Below are 25,913 nucleotides of genomic sequence, written 5' to 3' on the forward strand. Positions count from 1 at the left end.
AAATAATTTGCTGCAAAAAGAAACTGACGACGAATTGTCCGGGGTTGAATAAGGCACAAAACCGACAGCGAGGGACGTTGTGGTCTGGGCCTAAGCAAGGAATGCAGTACAAATGAAAATCTTTATGAGGTATTTGCTTTCCACAGGTAATACAATTGTTAACTTTTACTGATATCTGTTAAGAGCAAGAAAAAGGATCCCTAAAAGGGTACTTAGCTTTTCTGAAGATTTTGGTTCTGAAATTCGAAAACGAAAATTTCAGGAGTCGGATGACCGGCACTTGCGAACTGCTTCTGCTTCAGACACTGCATGGCAGAAAGACTGGTGTAATGGCATCGGCTGCATGTTTTATACCCCAGACGACCTGACGTCATGGAAGAAGAGACAGCATCCGACGCAGGAATCCAAGACTTTGATATTCAGGCCGACTGAGGGCTACCTGCAGGCAGATAACCCAAATGTAATGACTGCAACAGTGATACACAAAGAACATCCTCAGTTGTGTGTACATCCAAAAAATGTAGACAGTATTCCCCTTTATTAGTAACATTTGGGAAAAAAATTGGCAAATCAATGGTCTCTGATTGATGGAAAACATGACTGGCAGGAAAAAGAAATTTCAGAAGTTTGTAGCCACTAACCAAGGGCCTTTATATCTACACTGTTATAAACAAGTTTGCAATGAAAAGTCAATGCTGCATTTTTTTTTTGTTTTACAAGGGTTTGTCTCACTGTACCATTCCCATTTCTAAGAAATATTCAGGGCAGCATTATGAAGCCTAGACACCCGATTCAAATTTGGCCATGTTTTAGTTGCCACTGCTGTCAGAAAAAAATATTAAAACAAATGCTAGCCTGGTTGTTTTAAATGTTCTGCAATGCTCTCTAACCTCAGACAACGTTACTTACACAAGACTGTCAAGTTGCATTAATGCTGAATAAAACATGAATGTTTTCAGCAGGTGTGGTAAACATAAGGCCTCAGTTTAACTTCTCTGCACTGCCTTGTGAATGGCTCACATGCCCACTAAACTGATCCTCAAGTCTCCAAGAATGTCAGCAGGTTCATATACAGTCAGGCCCTTTTTTTAGTTTAACACTGGCATTGTTTCAACTGATGCTGAAGTCTCGTGTTACCCATTTCTGACTCTATTACCTGTGATACATCTCTTGCTTATACTGAAGCACATTACGTACGTCTCTGCAGTCATCTTTCCCACAATGTAAACTAGGTAGGCAATACAACACATATAGAGGTGCACTAAAACATACACATTGTGACTTATTACCTTCTCACAGCCAATAAAAACTGAAGTTCCAACTTTAAGGCCCCACTGAAGCAGTTGTCACTTTGGTAATTTTTCCTGCACTTTCTCACAATGTTCTTTTAAAATTCAAGGTACTCTGCTCATTGGGGGGGGGGCACACTGCCTCCAGCACAGATCAACATCCATACATCTAGCTAAGTTTAGTACACACCTTAAGTGCTTTGGGTCTTCTCCATCTATTCAAATAGGTTGGATCTTGTTTTGATAACTGTCATCTGGAATGATTAGTTGTTTACTCCATCAGTGAGAGACTTATTTCATTTTGTGCAGCTCACACAACAGAATTTTCAAAACATATGCATTATAACTAAATAAGTCTGTCATTCTTGTAAGCTGGTTACAAAAGGATGCAGTGCGCCTTCCCTGCAGTGATGCATGTTTGAGTGGAAGGGTGGTGCGCCTTACATAAAATGTTTTGGAAAACTGTTGGCAGCTAATCAGTCTTACGCAAGGTGCCAGCTGATGGATCACAGATACATTTATAGAACCTAATGTATAAAAAACTGTTTTAATTAAGCTGGATGTACCTTGCAAGGAACCATCAACTTTCCTCCAAAAGCTGCAACTCAGAACATTTATCATTTTCCACCTCCCCTTTAAAAAAAAAAAAAAAAAAAAAAAAAAAAAACAGGGTGGTGCATTCTGCAGTTATTGTACTCAATCCCTAAATACACATATCCTGCGTACAACGACATGATTGCTTTCACTACCAGAGATTCAATTCAGTAACCTGAAGGATGTCAGCAACAGAAGCCGGACTCCCTTCTAGACCTTTTGGCAGAACTGAAACCACTGCAGTAGCACAGCATACTACCCTTCCCGATAAAAAATATACAGAAGTACGACAGGTTCAAAGGACAGAACCGAGACACCAGACATAAGCCTTCTAAGGACGGCTGCAGTACAAAGTATACTGCCATCATGGTGACCCCCTCCCCACATGAACACCTTTTAGCAGCGTCAATCAGCTGAGCGAGGTGCTCATATATGAGCAAAAAGGCACACCATATAACTACGCTTGTGAAATGAAAGGCACACCATATAACTACGCTTGTGAAATGAAAGGCACACCATATAACTACGCTTGTGAAAAGAAAGGCACACCATATAACTACGCTTGTGAAAAGAAAGGCACACCATATAACTACGCTTGTGAAAAGAAAGGCACACCATATAACTACGCTTGTGAAATGAAAGGCACACCATATAACTACGCTTGTGAAATGAAAGGCACACCATATAACTATGCTTGTGAAACAAAAGGCACACCATATAACTACGCTTGTGAAACTCACTCAGTCATTTCTCTGAATTGATGGTAATTTATCTTGCTGTCCAATGGGTTCTATATAGTCAATGATTTCCTTCACCTGTGTTAAACCAACCAGCTCCCCTAGTTGCCAAATTCTCTATTAATAAAACATCAATTCCCTGTCCCACAAATCAGACTCATGTGTCTACTCTCCGCTACTCTTTAACATATTTTCACTCCACATTTCCTTGTCAAAGTCTAGTGCTGAAATTGCCCTCTCTATTGTTTTTCATATCTCTGCTCCCACTTTTTCTCAATATGTAAGAAAGCGCTGTCTAAAGCTGCTTTCCTTCAATCTTTTCCTGTAACTATTACTCTGTTAAATCAACCAAACCAAAAGTTCTTTAACTAGCCAAACTATTTCCCCTGTAATATCCCTTTTACCACCTTATTAACACCTGAAATCACCCCGTTATTATCTCCACATAAGATAAAGTATGCAGTTCTGCGCTCCACCTACACACACACACTTTTCAGACCTGCTCTCGTTACTGCAGGCCATGCTGCTTCCTGTAACATTCATATCTATAACAAATACAGCCCAATCCCAATCCCACCCTTCCCAAGACCTGGAAGGTAACACCTCCCAAAACTAAAATGCATTTCTTGACTCCAGTATAAACGTCATCACCTTTTTCTTTTTCAGGTAGGTCAGCTCAAACCTCAGGCCCTTGCACTTCACTTCCTGATTCTGTTCCACATCCCATTCAGACTGCCTGGCCATATGCAGCATGCAGTAAATTAAGTTTTCCACAAAACACACATTCACACATGCTGCTCCACACCCATTCACTATTACACATTACTCATACCTCAATTTAAATTCCTTTCTCCACCCAACAGACTTACTCAAGACAGACCACAGTTTCACTTGTTCTCATTTCTCTGTTAGTATTTATAATGTGCTGTTGCCAAGGATAAGTATTTCTCAGTTGGTCACACAAAGACCTAAACAGGCAAGAAGAAAAATGTTACCATTGTCTTCAAAACCCTGTTGATTTTCACAGGTGGTAAAAGAAAAGGGTTAATAAATTGCCAGTGTACATGACCTGCCTGTTTGTGGATTGTGGGCTTACAAGGGTGATGTGTGGAGATTGTACCCCAAGGCTGTTTTCTTGAGTGACAGCTGTCCTCGAGCAGCATTCCTTACAGACTCCAACCAGCTAAGCCACCACAAACTACCTATGATGCTATATCTGGACTTGGACAGGGCTAAGTAAATACCGGTTATTTCTTCCTCAGCTGCAGTAAACAGCATGTACTGTCAAGTCCTGTTGCTGAACTGCTGCAGCTCACTTCTGCTTGACGCAAGTAGCGATGTACACCACTGCAAGGTGCCATTCTCTGGTAACTGCACCAGTCTAGTGCTGCCCTACAGTGACAATGCCTTTCTCACATTGCAGTGAATGTCCCAAAGATACAAATTAACCTTCTCGATCCAGGCTTCCACTCCTTAAGCAGAACCACATGCTGTCCCGTTTCTCTCAAAATACAAACAACGGCATTCTTACGTCTTGCTGAATTCTGACTGTATTCTCCTATATGAGAGCCGCACCCTTCTTCCTCTTCAATCTGCGCAATACAAACCATTTAATGCTATCAAGCTCTTAAACATGATCTTTCAGATTCCTCCCTGCTATTCTTCTAATACAGCGCTGATCCACTCCGTTATTTCTCACACAGCTTAGCCTTCAGCACTGGAATCATCTTTACTGATCTGCAGGACAACCTGTTAAAGAATGCAACTCTCTTCAACAGGCATGTACGACAGTCAACATACAAATCTACAAATATGCCCTGTTCACAGACCTATAAAACCTACCTTTAAAGATTCACCCTGCTCCATTCAAATGGCAATTTGCCTTCAAGTGTGTGTGTGTCGGGGGGGGTCACATTATACGTCTTCCTCAGACGCTGAAGGCAGCAAAAAGCAGTACTGAATTGGAACACATAAATGACAGCTCTTGTACACAAAGGAACTTGACAGACTTCCTGAAATACCTGGGGGTATAACATGACCTTTTTGTGCAGGTAGCAGACATATGTAGAGGATTCATAGACAGTAAACTTTCAAAAGGAAAACACATGGCAGTGCTGAAGTATTAGTGGAGAGACCCTGATAAAAGAAAAAAAATGTAAGTAAGAAAGCTAAGTAAGACTCACTGTAGGAATTTACCATCATGCGTCAAACATGGTTGACTCTTCAAGAAAGTCATCAAGGCTCTGGATGAGGGAATGACGGTGCACACTGCCTATCTTGACCTAGCCAAGGAATTTGACAAAATTTCCCACTCAAAGTATTATAGAGAAACTCTACCAATTGGGAATTAACCCCTACATTACCAGATGGGTAGCCAACTGGCTCACAGACAGGACACACACTATCAAAATGTGTGATTTCACCTCTAGCAAAAGACCAGTCACCAGTACTGCAGGGTTCTGTGCTGGGCCCCTTACTGTTCAAAATGTAATTCTCAGAAGTCCAGGCAAACTTGGACGGCTTGTGTTCACTGAAGATGACAGATTAGGAGCAACCATAGAGTCCCCCATGATATTAATATACTACATACAGGGTTAATGCAGACAAATGATTGGTGCCAAAACCACAGACTAAAGCTAAATGCAAAAAATGCATTATTATTCCCTTTGGGAAAGCTGACATCTCTGCTAATCACATTAGAGACAGCCCCCCCCCCAAGTGTAGACTCAGTTGTACATGATCTGTGTACTCAGGGTGATAATTTGAACTTTGACCACCACGTATCCAAAGCAGTATGGAAATCCTTCTGTGTGGCACATCTCATAAGTAAAGGTGTCGCATCTAGATCTAAGAATATTATAAGTTATTAGACTCATCCCTTATTAGACCAATAAGTACAGTGCTCCTTTTGCATTAACCTCATCATACACCTTCAACAACTGGAGACCACAAAGGTTTCTCACCAAGAAATTACAGGATACACAAAACAAGTCTTGTATGGAAAGACCGAAAGTCCTGTCACTGTATTCCGCCTTCTACAAGATGCAAAGGGGTGACCTGTGCCTGGCTTCCAGGGCAATCTCTGACCCGGCCCCTGATGGAAATGCTACACATTCATAAATCAACTGCACGAGGGTCACTTGTTCCATGGATCTTAACTTAGCCTCCGACATGAACAGGTCACGCTAGAGAGAGAGAGACATCCTCACAGAGACTGCCACTTCTCTGGAAAAAGCTTCCAATTCATGTGAAACACAGCCCTCCTGACCCTCTTCAAAAGCAACTTAAATCAATGGATGGGTGACTGCAAATTCTCTCCGGGGTGGCACCCATGTCTCTCCTGGAGAGGGGAAGTCGGTATTAACTACCATTACCTCTGCAATTCACTCAACTAACCACCAACAATTGGGGCAATTCGGGATAAATATGGTTAGGCTTGTAAGGGCTCTATGGCTGTTAGCCTAGTAACCTCTTATGAACCAGACGTACTGAAGAAAAAAATAATCTAGGTACTTCATTTGCATTCCAACAAAAGATATAAAGGACAGAAGACACAACCATACTCTCTCTCACAAACACAAAATGAAAGGTTTCTTTTTCTGGCTACTCACCTTGCAATCAGATGACGTATTGATCCTGTAGTGGTAAACACGGCCTTCGTACCTGAGTGAGATGGACAGCTGCCCAGGGCTGCTCTCACTCTCACGCACCAAGAAACTACCATTGATGAGACTGCTGAGAAGGTACTCGGCAGCACTCCGGGACACTGGCCCATGGTACCATGAGTGCTTTTCTAGGCTGTTGACAGGAGTGATGTAGTTACTGGGCACCCAACCCTGGCCATTCTTTGAACGTACTTCGCTCCACTCACCATTCTGGTTATAACCCAACACTCGAAGCTTCTCTCCTGGTGGGACAAGAAAAGAGATGGTTCTACAACAGAGGATGACTTGGGGTGCAATAAAACATGTCATGACAATCTCAAGCTCCGAAACTAAGGAAATTACCACTTTCCATGATACTCTGTTAGCATCCAAAGGTTTGACGATAGCCATCTCCAAAAAAGAAACTATATACAATCATGCACTGCTAACACCAGCAAGTCTCTCAGGAAGTTTCACCACTGTGACAAGATGAATAAAGGATGGGGAAATGCACCACAGTCTGGGACAACCAAATCATGCAATGATAACCTGACAGCATCAAAACTACACTCAAGTGTCAAATGTCAACAATTTCCACGACAGTGCATTAACTACGAATGTACCTACTGCAGAGTTGTTTGTATGTCTGCTTCATTCTGCTACATTTTCTCTATTCCCTTGCCATTGCAGTATCACCAGCCATGTGGAAGACCAACTGAAATAAATAAGGTATGCCTGGGAATGTTAAGCAGAAACCCAAAGTTACTTTAGCAAACCTACAGAAACTCTTGGTTTGTAAAAGGGTATGTTTCAAATAAAGGAATACATACATGTGCTGTTTTCTGAAGCACCGTGATCTTTAATGTTAACAATATGCAGAAGTTACATGGTCCATAAAACATGAGTATAAAAGGTGGTGCCCACTGAAACTCAAACTGCAGAAATTAAGAGTACAAGGAACACGTCTATATGGAAGTAGAGCCCTGCATGTCTGAATACTGCAGTTGTTACATCCTATGTGGTGCCCGATACGTAACTGTAGCGCAAGGGACACAGGAAGAGAGGTTCTCAGAAGGATTAGAAAGTTTCCATCTTAAGGAAGCCAACAAAAAATGCAAGTAAAAGCTCTTACTCCACTGACGGCCTAGGAATGGTTCTACAGTGACTTTCTGTAACCAACAGAAAGTACAGTTTTGTACCTACCATAAATGTAGATGTCCGAACAGGATAGCATCTGCAGTCATAACAAATGGGTTGTCCTGTCGTCAGGCAGCCCTTCGGTCGGCCGGATTCCAAAGTCTGGGTCTGGCCTCGGCTGGTGTCGCACTTCACCCGACGTCATCTCTGCTGGTCTTCGGGTATAAAGGCATCAGCCAACGACATTTTCCTCAGTGTTTCTTGCCCCAGGTGCCAGTTGCCCTCTTGGAGAGCTAAATTTTGGATGAATGCCAATGTTTCCAAAAAGGTAGAAGGTAAACACAAAAAATAAGCATGTATGTACATATATACAAACAAATACACCATAAGAAATCCCCCCCCCCAGCTAGCTATTAGGAGGGTAAATACCCTAGGAGTACCACAGAGGGGAAAGGAGGGTGGGTAATCCTGACTGCAGATGCTATCCTGTTCGGACATCTACATTTATGGTAGGTACAAAACTGTACTATGTCCTTCAAGGATGCATCTGCAGTCATTATGGTGTAGTTAGGATCCCTTGCAAAACAGCAGTAGCAAACCCTGCTCGGGATCTAGAGTATAGAGGTAAGTTATAATGCTTGGCAAATGTATGCACGGAGGTCCAAGTAGCCGCCTCAATAATGTCCTTGGTAGCCACTCCTCGTAAGAAAGCTGTGGTAGTGGCTGTAGCCCTTGTAGAGTGAGGTCTTATGTTCTGTGGAATTGGCTTTCCATGGTAGGAGTAACAGAATCTTATGCAATTTCCTATCCACTTGGAGATTGTCTGTTTGGAGATTGCTTTTCCTTCCCTTCCTGTTGCATAGGCTACTAGAAGCTGGTCAGATTTTCTATTGCCCTTGGTTCTGTCCAGGTAGTAGCGTAACTGTCTATGTACATCCAAGGTATGCAGAAGTCTTTCCCCCCTGTTCTGCGGATTGGGAAAGAAGGTAGGTAGGTGGATTGCCTGGTTTAGAGACACTCTGGATACCACCCTTAGGCATAAATGTAGGATTAGTTCTCATGGATACTCTATCTTGATGGAAGATTAGGAAGGGTTGTACTGCCATTAAGGCCTGTAGTTCCGAAACCCTTCTTGCTGAGGTAATTGCCAGTAGGAAAGCAGTTTTCCAGGATAGGTGTTGAAGATCTGCTGTTGCTGCTGGTTCGAATGGAGGGAGTGTCAGTTTTTCTAGCACAAAGTTCAAGTCCAGTGCTGGTAATGGTGGTTTCCTAGGAGGTTTTACATTCTTGATTCCTCTGAGGAACTGCCTGAGTAGAGGATGTGAGAAAACAGGGGGATCGAAGCTGTATTCTGCAGAAATAGCTGATGCATGAATCTTGATGGAGGAATAGGACAGGCCTGTATGGAGAAGCTTTGCCAAATACTCTAGGATGTTGGCAATATCTACCTTTGACACATCTTTTCCTCTCTCAGTGCTCCAAATGACAAACCTTTTCCATTTCCCTGCATAGTTCCTTCTAGTCGAAGGTCTGCGGGCCTCCAGGATAATGTCTTTAACCCTTTGGGATAAATGTGGGTTAGTTGCTGTTATGCAATGTTCCAGGCAGTTAGTTGTAGAGTTTGTAGATTTGGATGCATGATGTTGTAGTTGTTCTGAGTTAACATCAAAGGCATCAGGGGAAGTGTCCACGCTCTGTTCCGAGACATGCTCCTCAGCAATGGATACCAGTGTTGTCTTGGCCAATTTGGAGCTATCAGAATTATCCTTGGACGCTCCTCTTTGATTTTCAGTAGTACCTTGTGCATCAAGGGAAGAGGTGGGAATGCATATGCTGTCAGGCCTTTCCAACTGAAGGATAGAGTCCACCTTCCATGCAAGTGGGTGGTATGTCCTTGTGCAGAATTTCTTGAGCTGGTGATTGAGTGGGGATGCGAATAGGTCTATTTGTGGCATTCCCCATTTCTGTATGATGGCCTTGAAGATGTCCAGGTGTAGCATCCATTCGTGAGCATGCGAGGTTGTTCTGCTTAACATGTCTGCTAGGATGTTTTCTTTCCCCGGTACAAATATTGCCTGTAACTGAATGTTGTAGCTCAGAGCCATATTCCATAGGTCCAGAGTCATTCTGCATAGGAGGTATGAATGAGTGCCTCCCTGTTTGTTGATGTACCACATGACTGTGGTGTTGTCTGTCCTTATCATCAAATGGCCTTCTTTGAGGAATGGTCTGAAATTCTGGATTGCTAATTTTACTGCCAGCATTTCTTTTTGATTTATGTGCAGGTGCAGTTGATCTGGGGTCCATAATCCTTGTATGCATTTGTCCAGCATGTGGGCACCCCAACCTAGGTCTGAGGCGTCCGTTGTGATGGTTTGGCTTGCTTGTGAGTTTTTGAAGGGCAAGCCTGGGTTTGACTGGCACGCTTGAACCCACCATAGGAACTCTTGTTTCAGGCATGGGATTAGTGGAATTTTGGTTTCTAAGCTGTGCCTGTGTTGAGACCATAAATTCTTTAGGTACCACTGAAGTTTTCTCATATGCAGTCTGGCATGGGGGACCAGGATAATGCATGATGCCATGAAGCCCAAGGCCTGCAGTACTTTCCTTGCTGTTAATTTGTTCTGCTTTGTTAATGCCAAGAAGTAAAGAGGGAGTTGTTCTTGTTTTTCTGCAGTTAGGAAAGCCATCTGCTTTACTGTGTCCAATTCTGCCCCCAAGAACGTTCTTGTTTGGGATGGTATTAGTCTTGATTTTTTTTAATTGACTGTGTATCCCAGGGCTTGTAGTAAGCAAATGACTCTTTGTAAGTCTTTTGTCAACTTGCTTTTGTTGTCCGCTTCTATCAGGCAGTCGTCCAGGTAAGGATAAATTTGGATTCCCTGTAGCCTGCAATGAGCGATTACTGATGCCAGGCATTTTGTGAATACTCTGGGCGGAGTAGATAAGCCAAAGGGCAATGCTGAGAATTGATAATGCTCTGATCTTGCAAGAAATCTGAGGTATCTTCTGCAATTTGGTCGTATGGGGACGTGCAGGTATGCCTCCTTGAGATCTAGAGTTACCAGCCAACACTCCTTGCCCAGCATGGGAAGAAGTTGCTGTAAGGTCAGCATTTTGAATTTTGGAACAATGATGAATGTGTTTAAGGCGGACAGGTCGAGAATAGGTCTCCAACTTTTCTCTTTTCTTGGTACTAGGAAGAGTCTGGAGTAGAATCCTTTGCCCTGCTCTGTTGGTGGTACTTTTTCCACAGCTCTCATTTCTGTTAAATGAGCTATCTGTTTTAGAGCTTCTGTTTTCTGATTTGGGGGTAGGTTTGGCATTCCTCTTTTTACTGGTAAGGTGTGGAAATGAAACCTGTAGCCTTGGTCTATAGTCCGCAGAATCCACTTGTCTTTTGTGATATAGTGCCAATTTTTTGAAAATAAGGCTAACTTTCCGCCTAAGGGTGCTGCTATCTGTTCCCTGGTAGGCGGTGTCAGAGTCAAGTCACTGTGATTGCCCTGTTGCAGTGGCAGTGGTTGTGTCTGTGCCTCGGTGGTTGTTGACTTGCCACTGGCGTCCTCTGTAGGCACCTCCTCTGGATTGATTTCTGCCTCTGGATCGTCTATTCCTGCCCCTTTGAGATTTAGAGGAGTCTGGAAAGGACCAGTTTTTCGAAGGCCAGTTCCTGCTGAACCTTGGTGGCTGAACCTGTAAGAAATCTTTAACTGTTTGTACAGATTTTGCCTTTTCTTCCATTTTCTTCATTACTTGCTGGGCAGGAGAACCAAATAGACAGGCCTTATCCATAGGAGCATCTAACAGCTTTGCTTTAACATGATCCGGCAAGACCTGTTCTTTCAACCATGCATGCCTTCTTATAACTGTGCCAGTCATTGCTGATCTAAATGAAGCCTCCAGTGCATCATAGCCACATTTTAAAGAATGGTTACTAACCTGCTGAATGTTATTCACCATTTCCAGAACATATTTCTTATCTAAGGAATCATTAGAGGACAGGACAGTTTCTTAGTTAACTGATCAAGCATAAACTCTTGGTATTGGATCATATGAAACTGACAGTTCAAAGCTCTAGCTGAGAGGGTAGCAGAGGTGTAAACTTTCTTACCCCATCTCTCTAAGGACCTGGATTCCCTTTCAGAAGGGAGAGGGTTCTTTGCTGAGGTCGAAGCTACTGCCTTAGGTCCCTGGGAGACAGTCTCAGGATCTGCGAGTGGGGCTTTGTATAGGTGGTGATGAGTGTCCGGTACCCTGTAAAACCTATCGGGTTTGGCAGGGGCTGGAGGTAAAGTATCAGGAGCAGTGCAAACATCATTAAATGCATCATCCACAACAGGAAGAACTGGAGGTATAGCTAAGGGCCTATGTTGCGGTAAGTGTAGAAAGGTCCTAAGCCTTTTTCTTGAATCTGAGAAATCTTGTCCCTGCCATTGGAATTGCTCTCTCATGGCATGCAATGTTTCTCCAAAGGAAAACTCCTCTGGTGGAGAGGCAGATGGAATAGATTCCTCAGCATCGGAATCTTCATAAGTAGACAAAGGAGCCTCTGGTTGATCTGTAATGTCTGAGTCATTAGAAGAATCATCTGAGGACACTGGTTCTGGGGGCTCTGCTCTAGGTCTCTTTTCAGGAGGCTGAGAGGCCCTGTCTGGGTGAGATTGGGATCCCCTTATTAAAGAGATGAGATCCTCTGCCAGAGTAAGCATTTGAGAACTGGAAGTGGGCCTGTGTGAGGGGGGCTTAACAGGCACTGATTTAGCAGTTTTGGCTGCTTTAGCCCTGGCAAAGGCCTTAATAGACATGGCTGCAGGAGGCCTAGCAGCACCACGTGCTGGGGTAGAGACATCCAAAGGGATGGTGTCCGATAATTCTAAAGGAACCACTGGAGTAGGCAAAACTTCAGAGGCCGATTCAACAAGGGTAGCAGGGGCCTCGGAAGTAGTCATGGATTCGGCTGAAGATTGACCCGTTTGCTCGGTTTCGGCCGAAACCGAGACACTCGCGGTTTGCTTAACCGTGGTTTCGGCCGAAACCGCGCACCGCGAGTGTCGGTCTTTTTCTTTGCGTTTTTTAACAATTTGAGATGTCGGAGGATCTGACGGCATAATGTACGCAAAATCTGAGCCGAAGAACTGTTCAGCGAACTCCGACCGACGCCTAAGCGTTTGTCGGTTGAAGGAAGCACAGGCTAAACAGGCTGCTACGTCGTGGTCTGGGCCTAAACAAGGTAAGCAGTAAGAGTGGAAATCTTTATGAGGTATTTGTTTCCCACAAGTTAAACAGTTATTTACTTTTTCTGACATCGGCTGAGGCAAGAAAGAGTCCCCAACGGGGTACTTAGCTTTTTAGTAGTCTTTGAAGTAGTATTCGGTAGTAGTAATCTCTGGATCTGACCGACCGGCACTTGCGAACAACTTCTGCTTCGGGCGCCACGCGGCAAGAAAGACCGAGGAAAATGGCGTCGGCTGATGCCTTTATACCCGAAGACCAGCAGAGATGACGTCGGGTGAAGTGCGACACCAGCCGAGGCCAGACCCAGACTTTGGAATCCGGCCGACCGAAGGGCTGCCTGACGACAGGACAACCCATTTGTTATGACTGCAGATGCATCCTTGAAGGACATCAAACTTTCCATAAAGAGGAGCTGATCTTCTGAAATGGAGGCAAAAATGAGGGAAAGGGCTGGTACCATGGTGCACATTAGACCGAAATAACTACAGATAAAATACAGTTGTGTACACTTACCATAAATGTAGATGTTTGACTGTATTCACTGCTGCAGTAATCACACTTAGTTATCTGCCTGTAGGTAGCCCTCAGTCGGCCCTAATACCAGTGAATAAGTACTTTTGCATCAGTTGCTGTCAATCCAGGATGGATGTCAGGGGTATAGAAACAGGCAGCCGATATATCAATTTTTCTTGCCTCAAATGTCAGGAGCCCCCCCAATAGGGAGCTAAGTTATGGTGGGGGAAAACAAACAGTAAAAAGTAAATACCAATACCCCTGAAATGGGGGAGTAAAAGGCAGAGAAAAAAAATATACACACACACACACACACACACATATATATATATATATATATATATATATATATATATATATATATATTTATATATATAATCTATATATAGAGAGAGAGAGATCAGGGGATAGGAGGGAGGGAAACCAGGACTGCAACAGTGAATACTCTCGAACATCTACATTTATGGTAAGTATACACAACTGTACTATATTCTTCGTGTTTCACTGATGCAGTCATAACACTTTGGTAGATTTCCAAAGCTGAAGAAGGGTGGAGGCAGTCAAAAAGAGTTAGGGCTGGCTAGGATGCCCTACAGAACTGCTGTTGCAAAACCTGCCTTAAATATGGAGAAGATAGGCACATGGTGGTGCTTGGTGGAGGTGTGTACAGAACTTCAGGTAGCAGCTTCCAGGATGTCCCTGGTAGGGACTCCCCTGAGAAATGCTGTAGAGGTAGATGTTGCCCTAGTGGAATGTGTTCTGACCCCCTGAGGGGTTGGTTTCCCATGGTTAAAACCAAAAAAGAACGTAGTTCAACCACCAAGTTTATTCGAAACAAACCGCACAACTGGCTCACCAATGACCTAGGTTTCGTCAAGAACAATGACTTCCTCAGATTGGCATAGCCGTTTATAAAGTGCATTCAATTAACAGATAATTAAAATCCACAATGAATTCAATTAAAACAATTAATTAACACATTCAACATATATACTCTAACGTGTAGGTCAGTCTAGTACATAAAATATAATGTATTTAAAAATGTCATACTGTAATAAACCCCAATGTGCTGCCTGGAAAAACAATGGTTTCAACTTTTTAAAGGACAGTGCTCCTATTCAGCGTAACAATTCTAATTTGAATCAGTCTATGGTAGAGTTGCTTAAACTATTTGAATTAAAATTGTTCAAATTAAAAAAGACACAGCTGGAAAACAGCTACCTGAATAGGAACATCGAGCTGGGTCTGGTCCCCAAAGGGTTACGCGTTTGGAGGTACCCAAACGGATGTGAAAAAAGCAAAGACATGGTTGAGGAACTACATTGCCTGTTCAACTCTACGAGAATCCACATTATGGAGCTGATTGTCAAGTATAACAACGTTAATATTGACAAGCTTGTGGGGGAAATAGAGGAAATTAATGGTAAAATAATCCATGACTTGCTTTTTGATCAGTTTTATACAAATTATGTGAACATTATTAGTGACATTGACCGGAGTTGTGAAAATATATTTAACAAAAAGTTAAGCAAACTGAAGCGTGATATCCAAGTGTATGAAAGGGGCGCTGTTTATCCACTAGCAGAACGGGAGAATCATTCTAATCCCGCCCAAAAAGGGAAAACCTATCGGAGACGAGAAAATTGTGACGTTGATCCACCGGAAGATAACGGAGGTTACATTAGTCCTAACTCATCTGGAAGCGGCCCTTTAGGGGAAGGTGTGCGACGTTCAGAGAGATTAAGGAACCAGGGTCAACAGGACGAAGAGAACGACTCGGTTTGGTTGGGAGCACGGTCGAAACTAAGAAATCACGGATTCGGCCAACAGCGTGGCTTGGGGAAAGCTCAAAAGAGTTCGTAATACCTCGTTTCAATTTTTTATGGGGTAAGACTTTTGATTTTTCATTGTTTACTACAGATTCAACGGTGTCCTTTTCTGAGCGGTTCAATGTAAACAATTATACAGTGGTTTCTGACTTTGGGGATGTTCAGGATTTAAGTGAGGGTTGGAATATTCTGCCAAAGGAACATTCTAAGGCCAACGGATGTGAATGTGAGACTAATTTTCACAATGGGACTCCTAATGCATGTGAGCCATTAGTTTGTCCTGATACGGACACGCTTAGTTTTTCAAGGCAAGAAGAAGGTGTTAGTAGTACTATCGCCACCTTCTCGGAAGTTATACAAGATGAACAGTTTAGTTTGCATAAAATAGGGATTAATCATGATGTGTGTATTGGTGAAGCATGTATTACTAAGTTAAACATTGTTTGTGAATCAATTTGCACCGAAGATCAAGTGGGTTTCAGTGAACTCACGACTACCAATGTTAATCTTTGTCACACCAATGTTTTTGATCTTGAATTACTTGATCAAGCATCTGTTCAGGCTAATGGTGTATTAATGGATGTGGAACCATTGTTGAATTTAAGTGTATATATGCCCTCTAATGTGTTTGACGAAGATGGCAATTTGCTCAATGTGTCTAATGCACCAAATGTGGATTTAGTTACTACAGAATTTATTGAATGTAATGTGAATCAATCAGATAGTTCATGTATAGATTTGAAATGGACTAATGTAATGTTAGGTTTCAAAGGGTGTGGTGTTTTGAGTAATCCAATTATTCTCTCCAATAATGTTGGTGATTTCAAAATTTATAATTATTCCAACACTCAGATAGCAAACATGCGGATTTTTTTTCTAAGGGTTTTAACTTCATTCCATCTAGAAAAGGGAATATGGTTGACCTATTGGTGGATTTAAAACTTTTCACACGGAAAATAAACCTTAGGCATTATTTTAGTGGTAGTGATCCCACATGTTCAGGTCAACGAAGTAGATTGTCAAAACCAAGCATGTTTAATCCTGCAATGAACCCCACTATAGCCTTATTTGAAAGAATATGTGAACAGAACATAAGGAATTATTATAAAAAGAATAAATGGAATAAGTCACACTATAATATGACAGATAGAGAATATGAAATACTCCATGAAATAAGTAATATTGACAATATTAGAATTATGAAACCGGATAAGGGTAATGGTGTTGTGATAACTAACAAGCAGGATTATATTAGTATTTTAATGGCCATGCTCTGGGAAGACAGCTATATTGAAATGAGCCTGAATGAAATTAATATAGCCTTTAGGAAAATGGATGCTTCCTTAGAAGACGTGCTTCTACAGGGTGAGATTAACGAAGAAGACTATGAATATTTGTTAAATAAATTCCCGGTTATTAGTAATATATTTGGGATACCAAAAATCCATAAGGGTCTAGACAATGTTAAATTTAGACCCATAGTTGATGGAAAGCGAAGTAAAGTCCACTTTATTAGTAAATATTTGGATCACCACATGAAAATTGGTTTAAGGAAATTTACCCATATTTTAAAAGATTCATGGCATTTTTTGGAAAGAATTAAGCATTTGGACATTTGTAAAAATACCAAGATTTTATGTGTCACCATAGATGTCTGTAATTTGTTTTCTGTAATACCTCACCATGTGGGTTTAATTTGGTTGGAAGAACAATTGTGTGCCTCAGGTATGTATGAACAGGAACAAATTAATTTGTATGTTAGACTTATGGAACTTGTCCTTTGTAACAACTTTATATATTTTGAAGGACATTACTTCAAGCAAAATACTGGGGTTGCTATGGGAGCCTCTTGTGCTCCCATTTATGCCAATTACATCATGGCCTATTGGGAGGAACAGTATGTTCTGAACAGTGAGTTTAAATCATACATTAAATTGTACTTACGCTTCCTGGATGACATTTTTATAGTCTGGGTAGGTGATCATTTAATGCTGGACGCCTTTTTACAGTATATTAATAATACAGTGTGGTTTTTACAGTTTACACATGACTTTAATGATAGGCAAATCCACTATTTAGATATCACTTTGGATTATGACATTTCAGAAGGTGTTATTCATTCCAATATATACAGGAAACCTACGTTTTCTAATTCGTACTTGCATAATGACAGTAGTCACCCCAGCCATCAAAAGAAGGCCATTATTAAAGGGCAGATGGTTAGGGCTGTACGTATGATTAGTAGGATAACGGACTTGGTTAGTGAATTGGATTTTATAGTAACACTATTCCTAAATAGAGGATATTCAGAAAAGTTATGTATGGATGTTAGGGAAGAGGTTTTAGCTAAAAGGAATAATGGTGTCATGCAAGCAATTTTATTGTCAGAAACCAATAAGTTTGGATATAATTGTAATGGGGAGACGACAGTGAATTTGATTAATGAGTCTATTTTATTTATTGTTACCTACAATAGGGACATAGAAGTCATCCAGAGGTATATTTTAAATAATTGGGAGGTTTTCCAAAACAACCATGAATTTAGTAGGATTTTCAGTAACAAACTTAAATTTGTTTACAAAAAGGACAGGTCATTCAAGGATATTTTTGAAAGGAGTTCCTATGTACAAGAACACTTTACCAACAGGGTAAAGGGTAATTTTAAGTGTGGTAGATGTTCTACCTGTTGTCATATTTACACCACAGGTGAGAGGTTATTAGTCAATTCTTGTAACATTAACATTTCAGGACATTATGATCGTCACACTAGGAATGTGGTCTATCTTGCGAAGTGTCAAGAGTGCAGGGTTTTATGTGGGGAAAACCTGCAGAAAATTTAGAGATAGAATTAAGGAGCATCTTTTGGACATAAAACACAAAAAATCTATTAATGCATTAGCAAGACATGTGACTGAATATGAAAGTCATAAATTTAAGTTTTGTATTATCCAGCAACTTAACATTGACCCACAAGGTAGGATTACACAATACCACCTGGATATGTGCGAACTTAGATGGCAATTACGTTTAAATGCTCACAATTATCTGGGAATTAATGAATTTATATCAATTAAACCTTGCCTTAGGCTTAGACATATTGAGGGCTGACATCCTTTATTACATCCATATTCATTACTGTGACATATAGTTTTGCATATAATAAGAAGTTATGTACCTACCATAACGTTCCATGTTAGTTGTCTTCTCTCGCCTTCTTTCTTGCTTGATGGGTTCGGAGCCGATCCTCGGCTCCGACTCGGCACTTGCTTTAGCTCGAGAACTCCTTTTACCAGCTCGAGGCAGCCCCATATCCCATGATGCAAGGCAGTAAGTACCCAGATCTCGTTTGTTGACAAAGGGCAATAACACCAAGCATAAAATACTTCCCAAAGGAAGAAGAAACTTACAGATGGAAAAAGGACCAGGTCTAATTGGTCTTTAGCATAATAGTTTCTTATACAAGGTCTGTCCAGGCCAGGGGGAAGGAGGGAGGGTCGCAAGAAAGAAGGCGAGAGAAGACAACTAACATGGAACGTTATGGTAGGTACATAACTTCTTAATGTTAAGTTGTCAATCTCGCCTTCATTCTTGCTTGATGGGACCGCGTCCCTAGCACCTCTATCTTGGGTGGCTCAATGGAACAAACTCTTGAGGACTGTAGAGCCAAAACTGGCTCTGTCCCTGGAGGCCAAGTCCAATTTGTAATGGGAAACAAAAGTGTGAGGAGTGGCCCAAGTGGCGCTGCACAAATAGTGTCCAAAGGCAGTCTAGCTTGAAAGGCTGTAGAAGTAGCTAAACTCCTAGTTGAATGTGCTTTAGGTTTTGAGCACAGCTGTTTTCCCTGATCGTATAAATTTCAGTGATGACCGAAGAAAGCCATCTGGACAAAGTCACTTTAGAAACAGGAAGGCCTTTTTTTATTATCCGCATAGGAAACAAAAAGTTGATCAGATTTTCTAAATTCTTTTGTTCTGTCCAAATAATATCTAAGCTGACGGTGGACGTCAAGATAATGTAGCTTTTGTTCAGTTCTATCTGAATAGTTAGGAAAAATACAGGAGATCAATGGATTGATTCAGATTGTTTTTGAGCGACCTTAGGTAAAAAGGATGGATTAGTTCTCAAAGATACTCTGTCTTTGTGAAAAATCAAATAGGGGTCGAACCGAAGAGCATGAAGTTCAGACACCCTCCTGGCAGATGTAATAGCCACTAGAAATAACGTTTTCCAAGAAAGATATTTTAGGGAACAAGAAACAGCTGGCTCGAAGGGGGGGAAGAATCAAGGATGTCAGCACTAAATTTACATCCCACTGAGGAGGAGGATTCCTGATTGGAGGCTTTAGTAGGAAAATTCCTTTCAAAAGGCCCTGCAGAGCCTATGGGACATAATATTATGATCTGCTATTCCGACATGAAAATTAGAAATAGCAGCCAACTGAACTCTTACTGTGGAAGAAGAGGAGCCTGCATGAAAAATCTCTGCTAAGAAGTCCAGAACTGCCTGAACAGGGGCAGTAAAAGGATCAATATTTTGGGCCTTAGCCCAATAAGAGAAACGATTCCATTTGCTTGTGTAAATCCTCCTGGTAGAGGATTTTAGTGAAGCTACAATGATATCTCTAACTGGGTTAGAGATCAAAGGAAGCCTGGCTAAGGAAGGAAGTGGAGCAACCATGCTGTGAGGTTGAGAGAAGGGATTGACCGGTGCAGCTGACCGGATTGGTGAATCAGTAGATCTGGCACTGGGTCCAGATGCCACGGCTGCACCAAAAGGTGATGATGGAGGAACGGGAACCATACTTGTCGAGGCCAGTAAGGGGCAATGAGAATCAATTTGGCTCTCAAAACGGTAGCTTTCTGGATCACCTGAGGGATCAGAGGAAATGGAGGGAAGGCATAAAGAAGTCCCTGGGGCCAATCCTGGGTCAGAGCGTCTCTGGGGATGGCCTGATAGAGGAAGAGGCTGAAGAAGTCTGGACATTTGCTGTTTTGGGGAGTAGCAAAAAGATCGCAACATGGACGACCCCATTCCAGAAAAATCTCTTCCGCTACGGATTGTTTGAGACACCACTCGTGAGGCATGAGAATAGCTCTGCTCAATCTGTCCGCTATAATGTTGGTTTTCCCAGGGATATGCGTTGCTACCAGAAACCGATGAGAGGAGATCGCCCATTGCCAAAGTCTGAGCGCTTCTCGACACAAGGGGTAGGACTTGGTTCCGCCCTGTTTGTTGATATACCACACTACAGACATGTTGTCTGTGTGGACTGCAATTGTCCCTACGGGAAGAAAGTCGTTGAGGGCTTGCAACGTTAAAAGCACTGCTCTCATCTCCAGGACATTTATGTGCAGATGGTACTCGAACGGTTGCCACGTCCCATGAACCATCCTGCCCTGATAATGACCCCCCCCACCCGATCAGGGAGGCATCCGTGGTGACAGTGGCTATCGGGGACGGAGGTACAAAGCACCTGCCTTGGTGAACCTGAGACGATGTGATCCACCAAGCAAGATGTTCTTTGCATGTTTGTGTCACCAGAATCTGGTGACGCATTGGGAGTTGCTGGTATGACCACTGTGTGAACAGCATCCACTGAAGGAGGCATGTAGAATCGAGCCAGGGAAGAAGAGTAATGGCCGCAGCCATGAGACCTAATACCTTTAGAACCATTCTGGCCTGTACTTTCTTGCTGGCCAGAATGATCCTGACATGAGTCTGAATGTCTGAAACTCTTTGTTCTGTAAGGGTAGCTGACATCCGAACAGTGTTTAAGTTTGCCTATGAAGGTAATAGACTGGCAGGGCGATAAGGATGACTTTTCGAAGTTGACTGAGATGCCCAAATGAGAACAAAGGTCTATTGTGTAATCCCTGGCTTGTATAAGCTGATGCCTGGTGGTGGCTGACAGGAGCCAGTCGTCGAGATACGGAAACACCTGGAATCCTTGACGTCTCAGGTGAGCCGTGACCACTGCCATGCATTTGGTGAACACTCTGGGGCTGTAGTGAGACCAAAGGGCAGGGCTCTGAACTGGAAGTGACTGGACCCCAGCCGAGAGCGGAGAAATCTCCTGGAGCGTCTGTGAATTTTGATGTGATAGTACGCATCCTGAAGATCTATTGAGCACATCCAGTTGTCCTTCTGTAAGAAGGGCAGAATTGACTGAAGAGTGACCATTCGAATCTTGTCTTCCTGACAGACTTGTTGAGTCTGCTGAGATCCAATTTTAGTCTCCAGTCTCCCGTCTTTTTGGGGACCAAAAAGAACCTTGAGTAGATTCCGGACTCTGAATGGTCTATTGTAACTGGCTGAATGGCTCTTTTTTGCAGTAGTTTTGCGATTTCTAACTCTGCAATCTCCCTTAGACCGGGTGGTACATCTGGAAGGGAACTTGAGGGGAAGGGACTTTCCTCGAAAGGAATTATGTAACCCTTGGATATGATCGACTGTACCCATCTGTCTTGAGTGAGGGAATGCCAGGCTTCTGGGTACAGTGATAATCTTCCCCCGACTGCCTCCAAGGAGGGACAGCCAGGCAACACCTCAGGGATGCTGAAAGGGCTTATCAGAGAGAGGCTCCCTGTTTCCCTGGTTCTTCGGACCCCCTCTGCCTCTAGAGCGGCGTCTGTTGTTGTTACCCCCTCTGCCTCTAGGGGTAAACTGACCACGTGAATCCGGCGTGACTCCTTGGGATTTACGGAACCACATCTTCCCACCCTTCTGTCCTTTGGGATAAGGCCTAGAAGGGGTGGAAAAGCGGACTCCAACAGCAGAAAGTCTTGCCGTCTTGCTCACACCTGGTCAAGGTCTCCTTCACCTGAGGGCCAAACAAAGCTGACCCATCAAAGGGAGAATTTGTGAAGGACGCCTTAAAGGGATCCGCAAAATCACATAGCCGCATCCAGGCTTGGCGTCTAAGAGCCACACCTGTGCCTGCGGCTCTACTCGCTCCATCCGCAGCATAAGATATTAGCCGCATGGAGGAGTTGGCAATGGAATTGAGGGTTCCTAGCTGCGAAGCAATCTTTTCTTGAGCCCCTGCAGCTGTAGGATCCTGAACTACTTCTCCCAGCTCCTTCAGGATATCTCTCTGGAGTCTGGTGAAGTGACAAAGATAATTCAGCGAGCATAGCAAAGGTCGCTGAGGAAAACATCCGCTTGCCGTACCTATCCATGGTCCTAGAGTCCTTATTAGGAGGATGGACGGGCACGGAAGGATCTGCAAGTTCCTTTTGGTGGCCGCAGCCACCACCATGGCATCAGCGGGGACACCCTTGGTAAGGAATTGTTTGTCACTAGGGGCAGTGATAAATTTAGAAGGCCTCCTAGGGACTGGCTCTACAGAGTCAGGAGCTGTCCACGCCTTTCGTGCAATAACCTGCATAAGGGGGTCGAAAGGCGGAGACACCCAGGAGGTGGAGGGCCGAGATCCAGACGCCTCTAGGTATACTGACTCATCCTCAGAGGGATTATTGGTGGGCCAGTTTCCCGTCTGTTTCAGAAGTTCTAGGATGTCTGAGAAGGAGACATCCTCAGAGGGGGATCTAGGGGATCCCTCTGACTCATCAAAGTCAGTATCCGATGTGACAGACTCGGGGGAGTCTACATGCTTCCTCTTACAAGTCCTCTTCCTAGGAGGATCTCCAAACATCAGGAGAATCCTCGGAAGAGGGGAAATTCCCAATGGGGAAACCTGAGGCGGAGGATCTCTGGGTCCTGTAGCAAGAGAAGTGGCAGAGATGTCAACAGGTACCATAGAGGGAGGAGCTACGGAATAGACTGCTGACTGATACCAGTGGCCAGTACACTCTTCATCACCTCGAATGCTCCCCTCCCAGGCAGGTCCGAGAGAACCCGCTCAAGAGCTAGGAACTCCAGGGACCACCGAAGGGAAGTCTCGAGGCAGATGTCGGAGCCGAGCTCACCAAGGCCGAGGCTCCAAGGGGAAGAGCGGGCTCGGACAAGGGTCCGATGCCACTCACCCCTCGGAGGAGACCATGGAAGCCCGACCACGAATCCCTCTAAGGAAGAGGAGATAAGAGTAGGGGCTGAAGGAACAGAAGGGGTATCCGTCCTCCAGCCGTAGCAGTAACCATGCCCGAAGACTCCAACTCCAAGCTCTGGGGTAGAGTTGAAGGAGGAACTGTAACGGGGTGTGGACCAACAGTCGCCTGCTGAGACGGACTGTGTAGCATTTGGGCCAGTACCTGTGACTTGAGTAATCTACTGACCACTCTCTCTAGGTCATGATCTGACAACCTGGATGACCTTGAAGATCGGCTCCGATGGCTCCGTTCCGATAGAAGAGGCGGCGGAGCCGAAAGTATCGGCTCCAAGGAAGGAGACCTCGACCTCTTCCTGGAATGGGCCGTCGGAGCCGATACAGATCCTGTCGGCACCGACTTCGAGCCGACAGAGTCTCGATGTATCGGCTCCAGCCGGAGCCGATACAGCCACCAAAGTAACGGTGTCGGAGCCGATCGGAGCCGACACCGATGCCTGTGCCACATGGGTGTCGGAGCCGATCGGAGCCGACATCGAAGTGGTCAAAGCAGATTCGGCACCGATAGCCATCGGCGCTGAAAGCTTTGTGGATCCAGAATCGGCTCCAGCCGGAGCCGATCTCGACTCAATACGAGTCGGAGCCGAGGCCGCAGGCTTAGGAACAGAAGCCTGGGCCTTGGCAGTTTTAGTTGATTTTTGTGGAGCCGACTTAGCCGGAGAGCCCTCCGGCTTAAGAAGACCCCTGAGAATCAACTTGCGTCTCTCCTGCAGGACTCTCTGGCTGAAGGAGTGACAAATAGCACAGGAGTCCTGCAGGTGAAGAGGGCCCAGACAATACAGGCAAGAAGTGTGACCGTCTGTCAGAGACATCTTCTGACAGCACGAGTCACACTTCTTAAAACCTGAAACCCTCTCCTTTGACATGGTGCCGAACACAAAACACACACACACCAGTCAAATAAAATTAAATTACACAAAATACCAAAAGGTATTCTATAAAAAACACCAACACACACACCCTAACAGGGGGGGGGGGATGGGATAGGGATAACTAAGAACAAATTCGAAAAAACAGGGAATTTCTGTCAGGAAGGGATAGAAATTAAATTTAAACTATTAAAAAATTAGTTTTTGACTAAAAAGGGGCTTGAAAATCACAAAGTGAAACAACTTACCAGGAGCTGGTAAAAGAAGACCTCCCAAGCGGCAAACGAGATCTGGGTACTTACTGCCTTGCATCATGGGATATGGGGCTGCCTCGAGCTGGTAAAAGGAGTTCTCGAGCTAAAGCAAGTGCCGAGTCGGAGCCGAGGATCGGCTCCGAACCCATCAAGCAAGAATGAAGGCGAGATTGACAACTTAACATCACATTATTTTAGTATTATCAGCTATATTTATTATTGGTATTATATTACAACCTTCATATTAAATGAATTTACATAAATTAATGGTTATATTTTTAACTTTAATTCTCATATTTATATACACAATAGGCCTGCATATACACATTTATATACTTGTGGCCAGTATTAAATTGGTTTAACTTATATTGTTTCACAATTAGTACTGTTTTTATGTTTTTTTTATATAGAGGGGTTTATTACAGTATGACATTTTTAAATACATTATATTTTATGTACTAGACTGACCTACACGTTAGAGTATATATGTTGAATGTGTTAATTAATTGTTTTAATTGAATTCATTGTGGATTTTAATTATCTGTTAATTGAATGCACTTTATAAACGGCTATGCCAATCTGAGGAAGTCATTGTTCTTGACGAAACCTAGGTCATTGGTGAGCCAGTTGTGCGGTTTGTTTTGAATAAACTTGGTGGTTGAACTACGTTCCTTTTTGGTTTTAATCGTTTGACTACATCCTTGTGATTCTTGGTTTTTTTGGTTTCCCATGGTGCTTGTAGCAGAAATGGATGCAATGTACTATCAATTTAGAGATTGTTTGCTTTGAAATAGCTTTGCCCTCTGCCCCTGTTGCAAAGCTGACTAGTAACTGGTCTGATTTTCTGAGGGACTTAGTACTATCCAGGTAAAATCTGAGCTGTCTGTGCACCTCCAAGGAGTGCAGTATCCTTTCCCCTTTATTTTGAGGATTAGGGAAGAAGGTTGGCAAATGAATGGATTGGTTGAGAGGCACACTGGACACCACTTTAGGCATAAAGGAAGGGTTTGTCCTGAGGGAGATCCTGCCAGCATGGAAAGTAATGAAGGGTTCCACAGCCATAAGTGCTTGTAGCTCAGGTACTCTTCTAGCTGAAGTGATGGCCAGAAGCAATGCTGTTTTCCAAGAGAGAAATTTGTAGTCTGCTGACGCTGCAGGCGGGACTGTATGATAAGAGGGTGCGAGAAGATAGGTGGCTCAGTGTTGTAATGAGCCAAAATGGTTGAGGCATGTATCTTAATGGAAGAGAAGGACAGGCTTTTGTGGAGTAGATCTGCTAAGTAATCCAGGATGAGAGGTAGGGAGGGCAGAGTTGTGTCCTCTCCTTTAGATAGACTCCAGGAGCAGTACCTTTTCCACTTGTCCGCATAGGATTTCCTTGTACTGAGTCTTCTGGCTTCAAGAATGACATCCAGCACCTGCTTGCTTAGGGTTGCTGGGGGAGGATTCAAGGAATAAGCCAGGCTGCAAGATTTAGGGTTTGCAGAGAGAGCAGAGTAGGGGTTCTGATGTAGGTGCCAGGGTGGCACTATGTCAGGCTGCGTACGAGTGGGTATCAGTGTTGGCGTGGTCAGTCCGGGGCAATCAGAATTGTCCTTGGTCTGTCCTGTCTTATTTTGAGTAATACTCTTGACAGAAGAGGCAGAGGTGGGAATGCATAAATTGAGAGATTTACCCACTGAAAAGACAGGGCCATCCATTTTCCAGGTCTTGCTGTCAGGGTTCCTGGTGCAGAATTTGCTGA

The 25,913-nt window shown here is 43.4% G+C and overlaps 1 protein-coding gene across 3 annotated transcripts in view; it reads right to left on the reverse strand.

Annotated features, from left to right (window-relative positions):
* The window catches only part of ABL2 (ABL proto-oncogene 2, non-receptor tyrosine kinase), an 843,971-nt gene that overhangs the window by 234,192 nt on the left and 583,866 nt on the right, over positions 1-25,913 (reverse strand). For all 3 annotated transcript variants that reach the window (XM_044085241.1, XM_044085243.1, XM_044085242.1), the window contains exon 3: positions 6,232-6,527. In XM_044085241.1, coding sequence (XP_043941176.1) covers positions 6,232-6,527 — 296 coding nt within the window. The remainder of the gene's footprint in view (positions 1-6,231; positions 6,528-25,913) is intronic.

This window comes from Protopterus annectens, chromosome 10.part0 (genome assembly GCF_019279795.1).
Source record: "Protopterus annectens isolate FY-2018-M chromosome 10.part0, PAN1.0, whole genome shotgun sequence".
Classification (NCBI taxonomy): Eukaryota; Metazoa; Chordata; order Ceratodontiformes; family Protopteridae; genus Protopterus; species Protopterus annectens.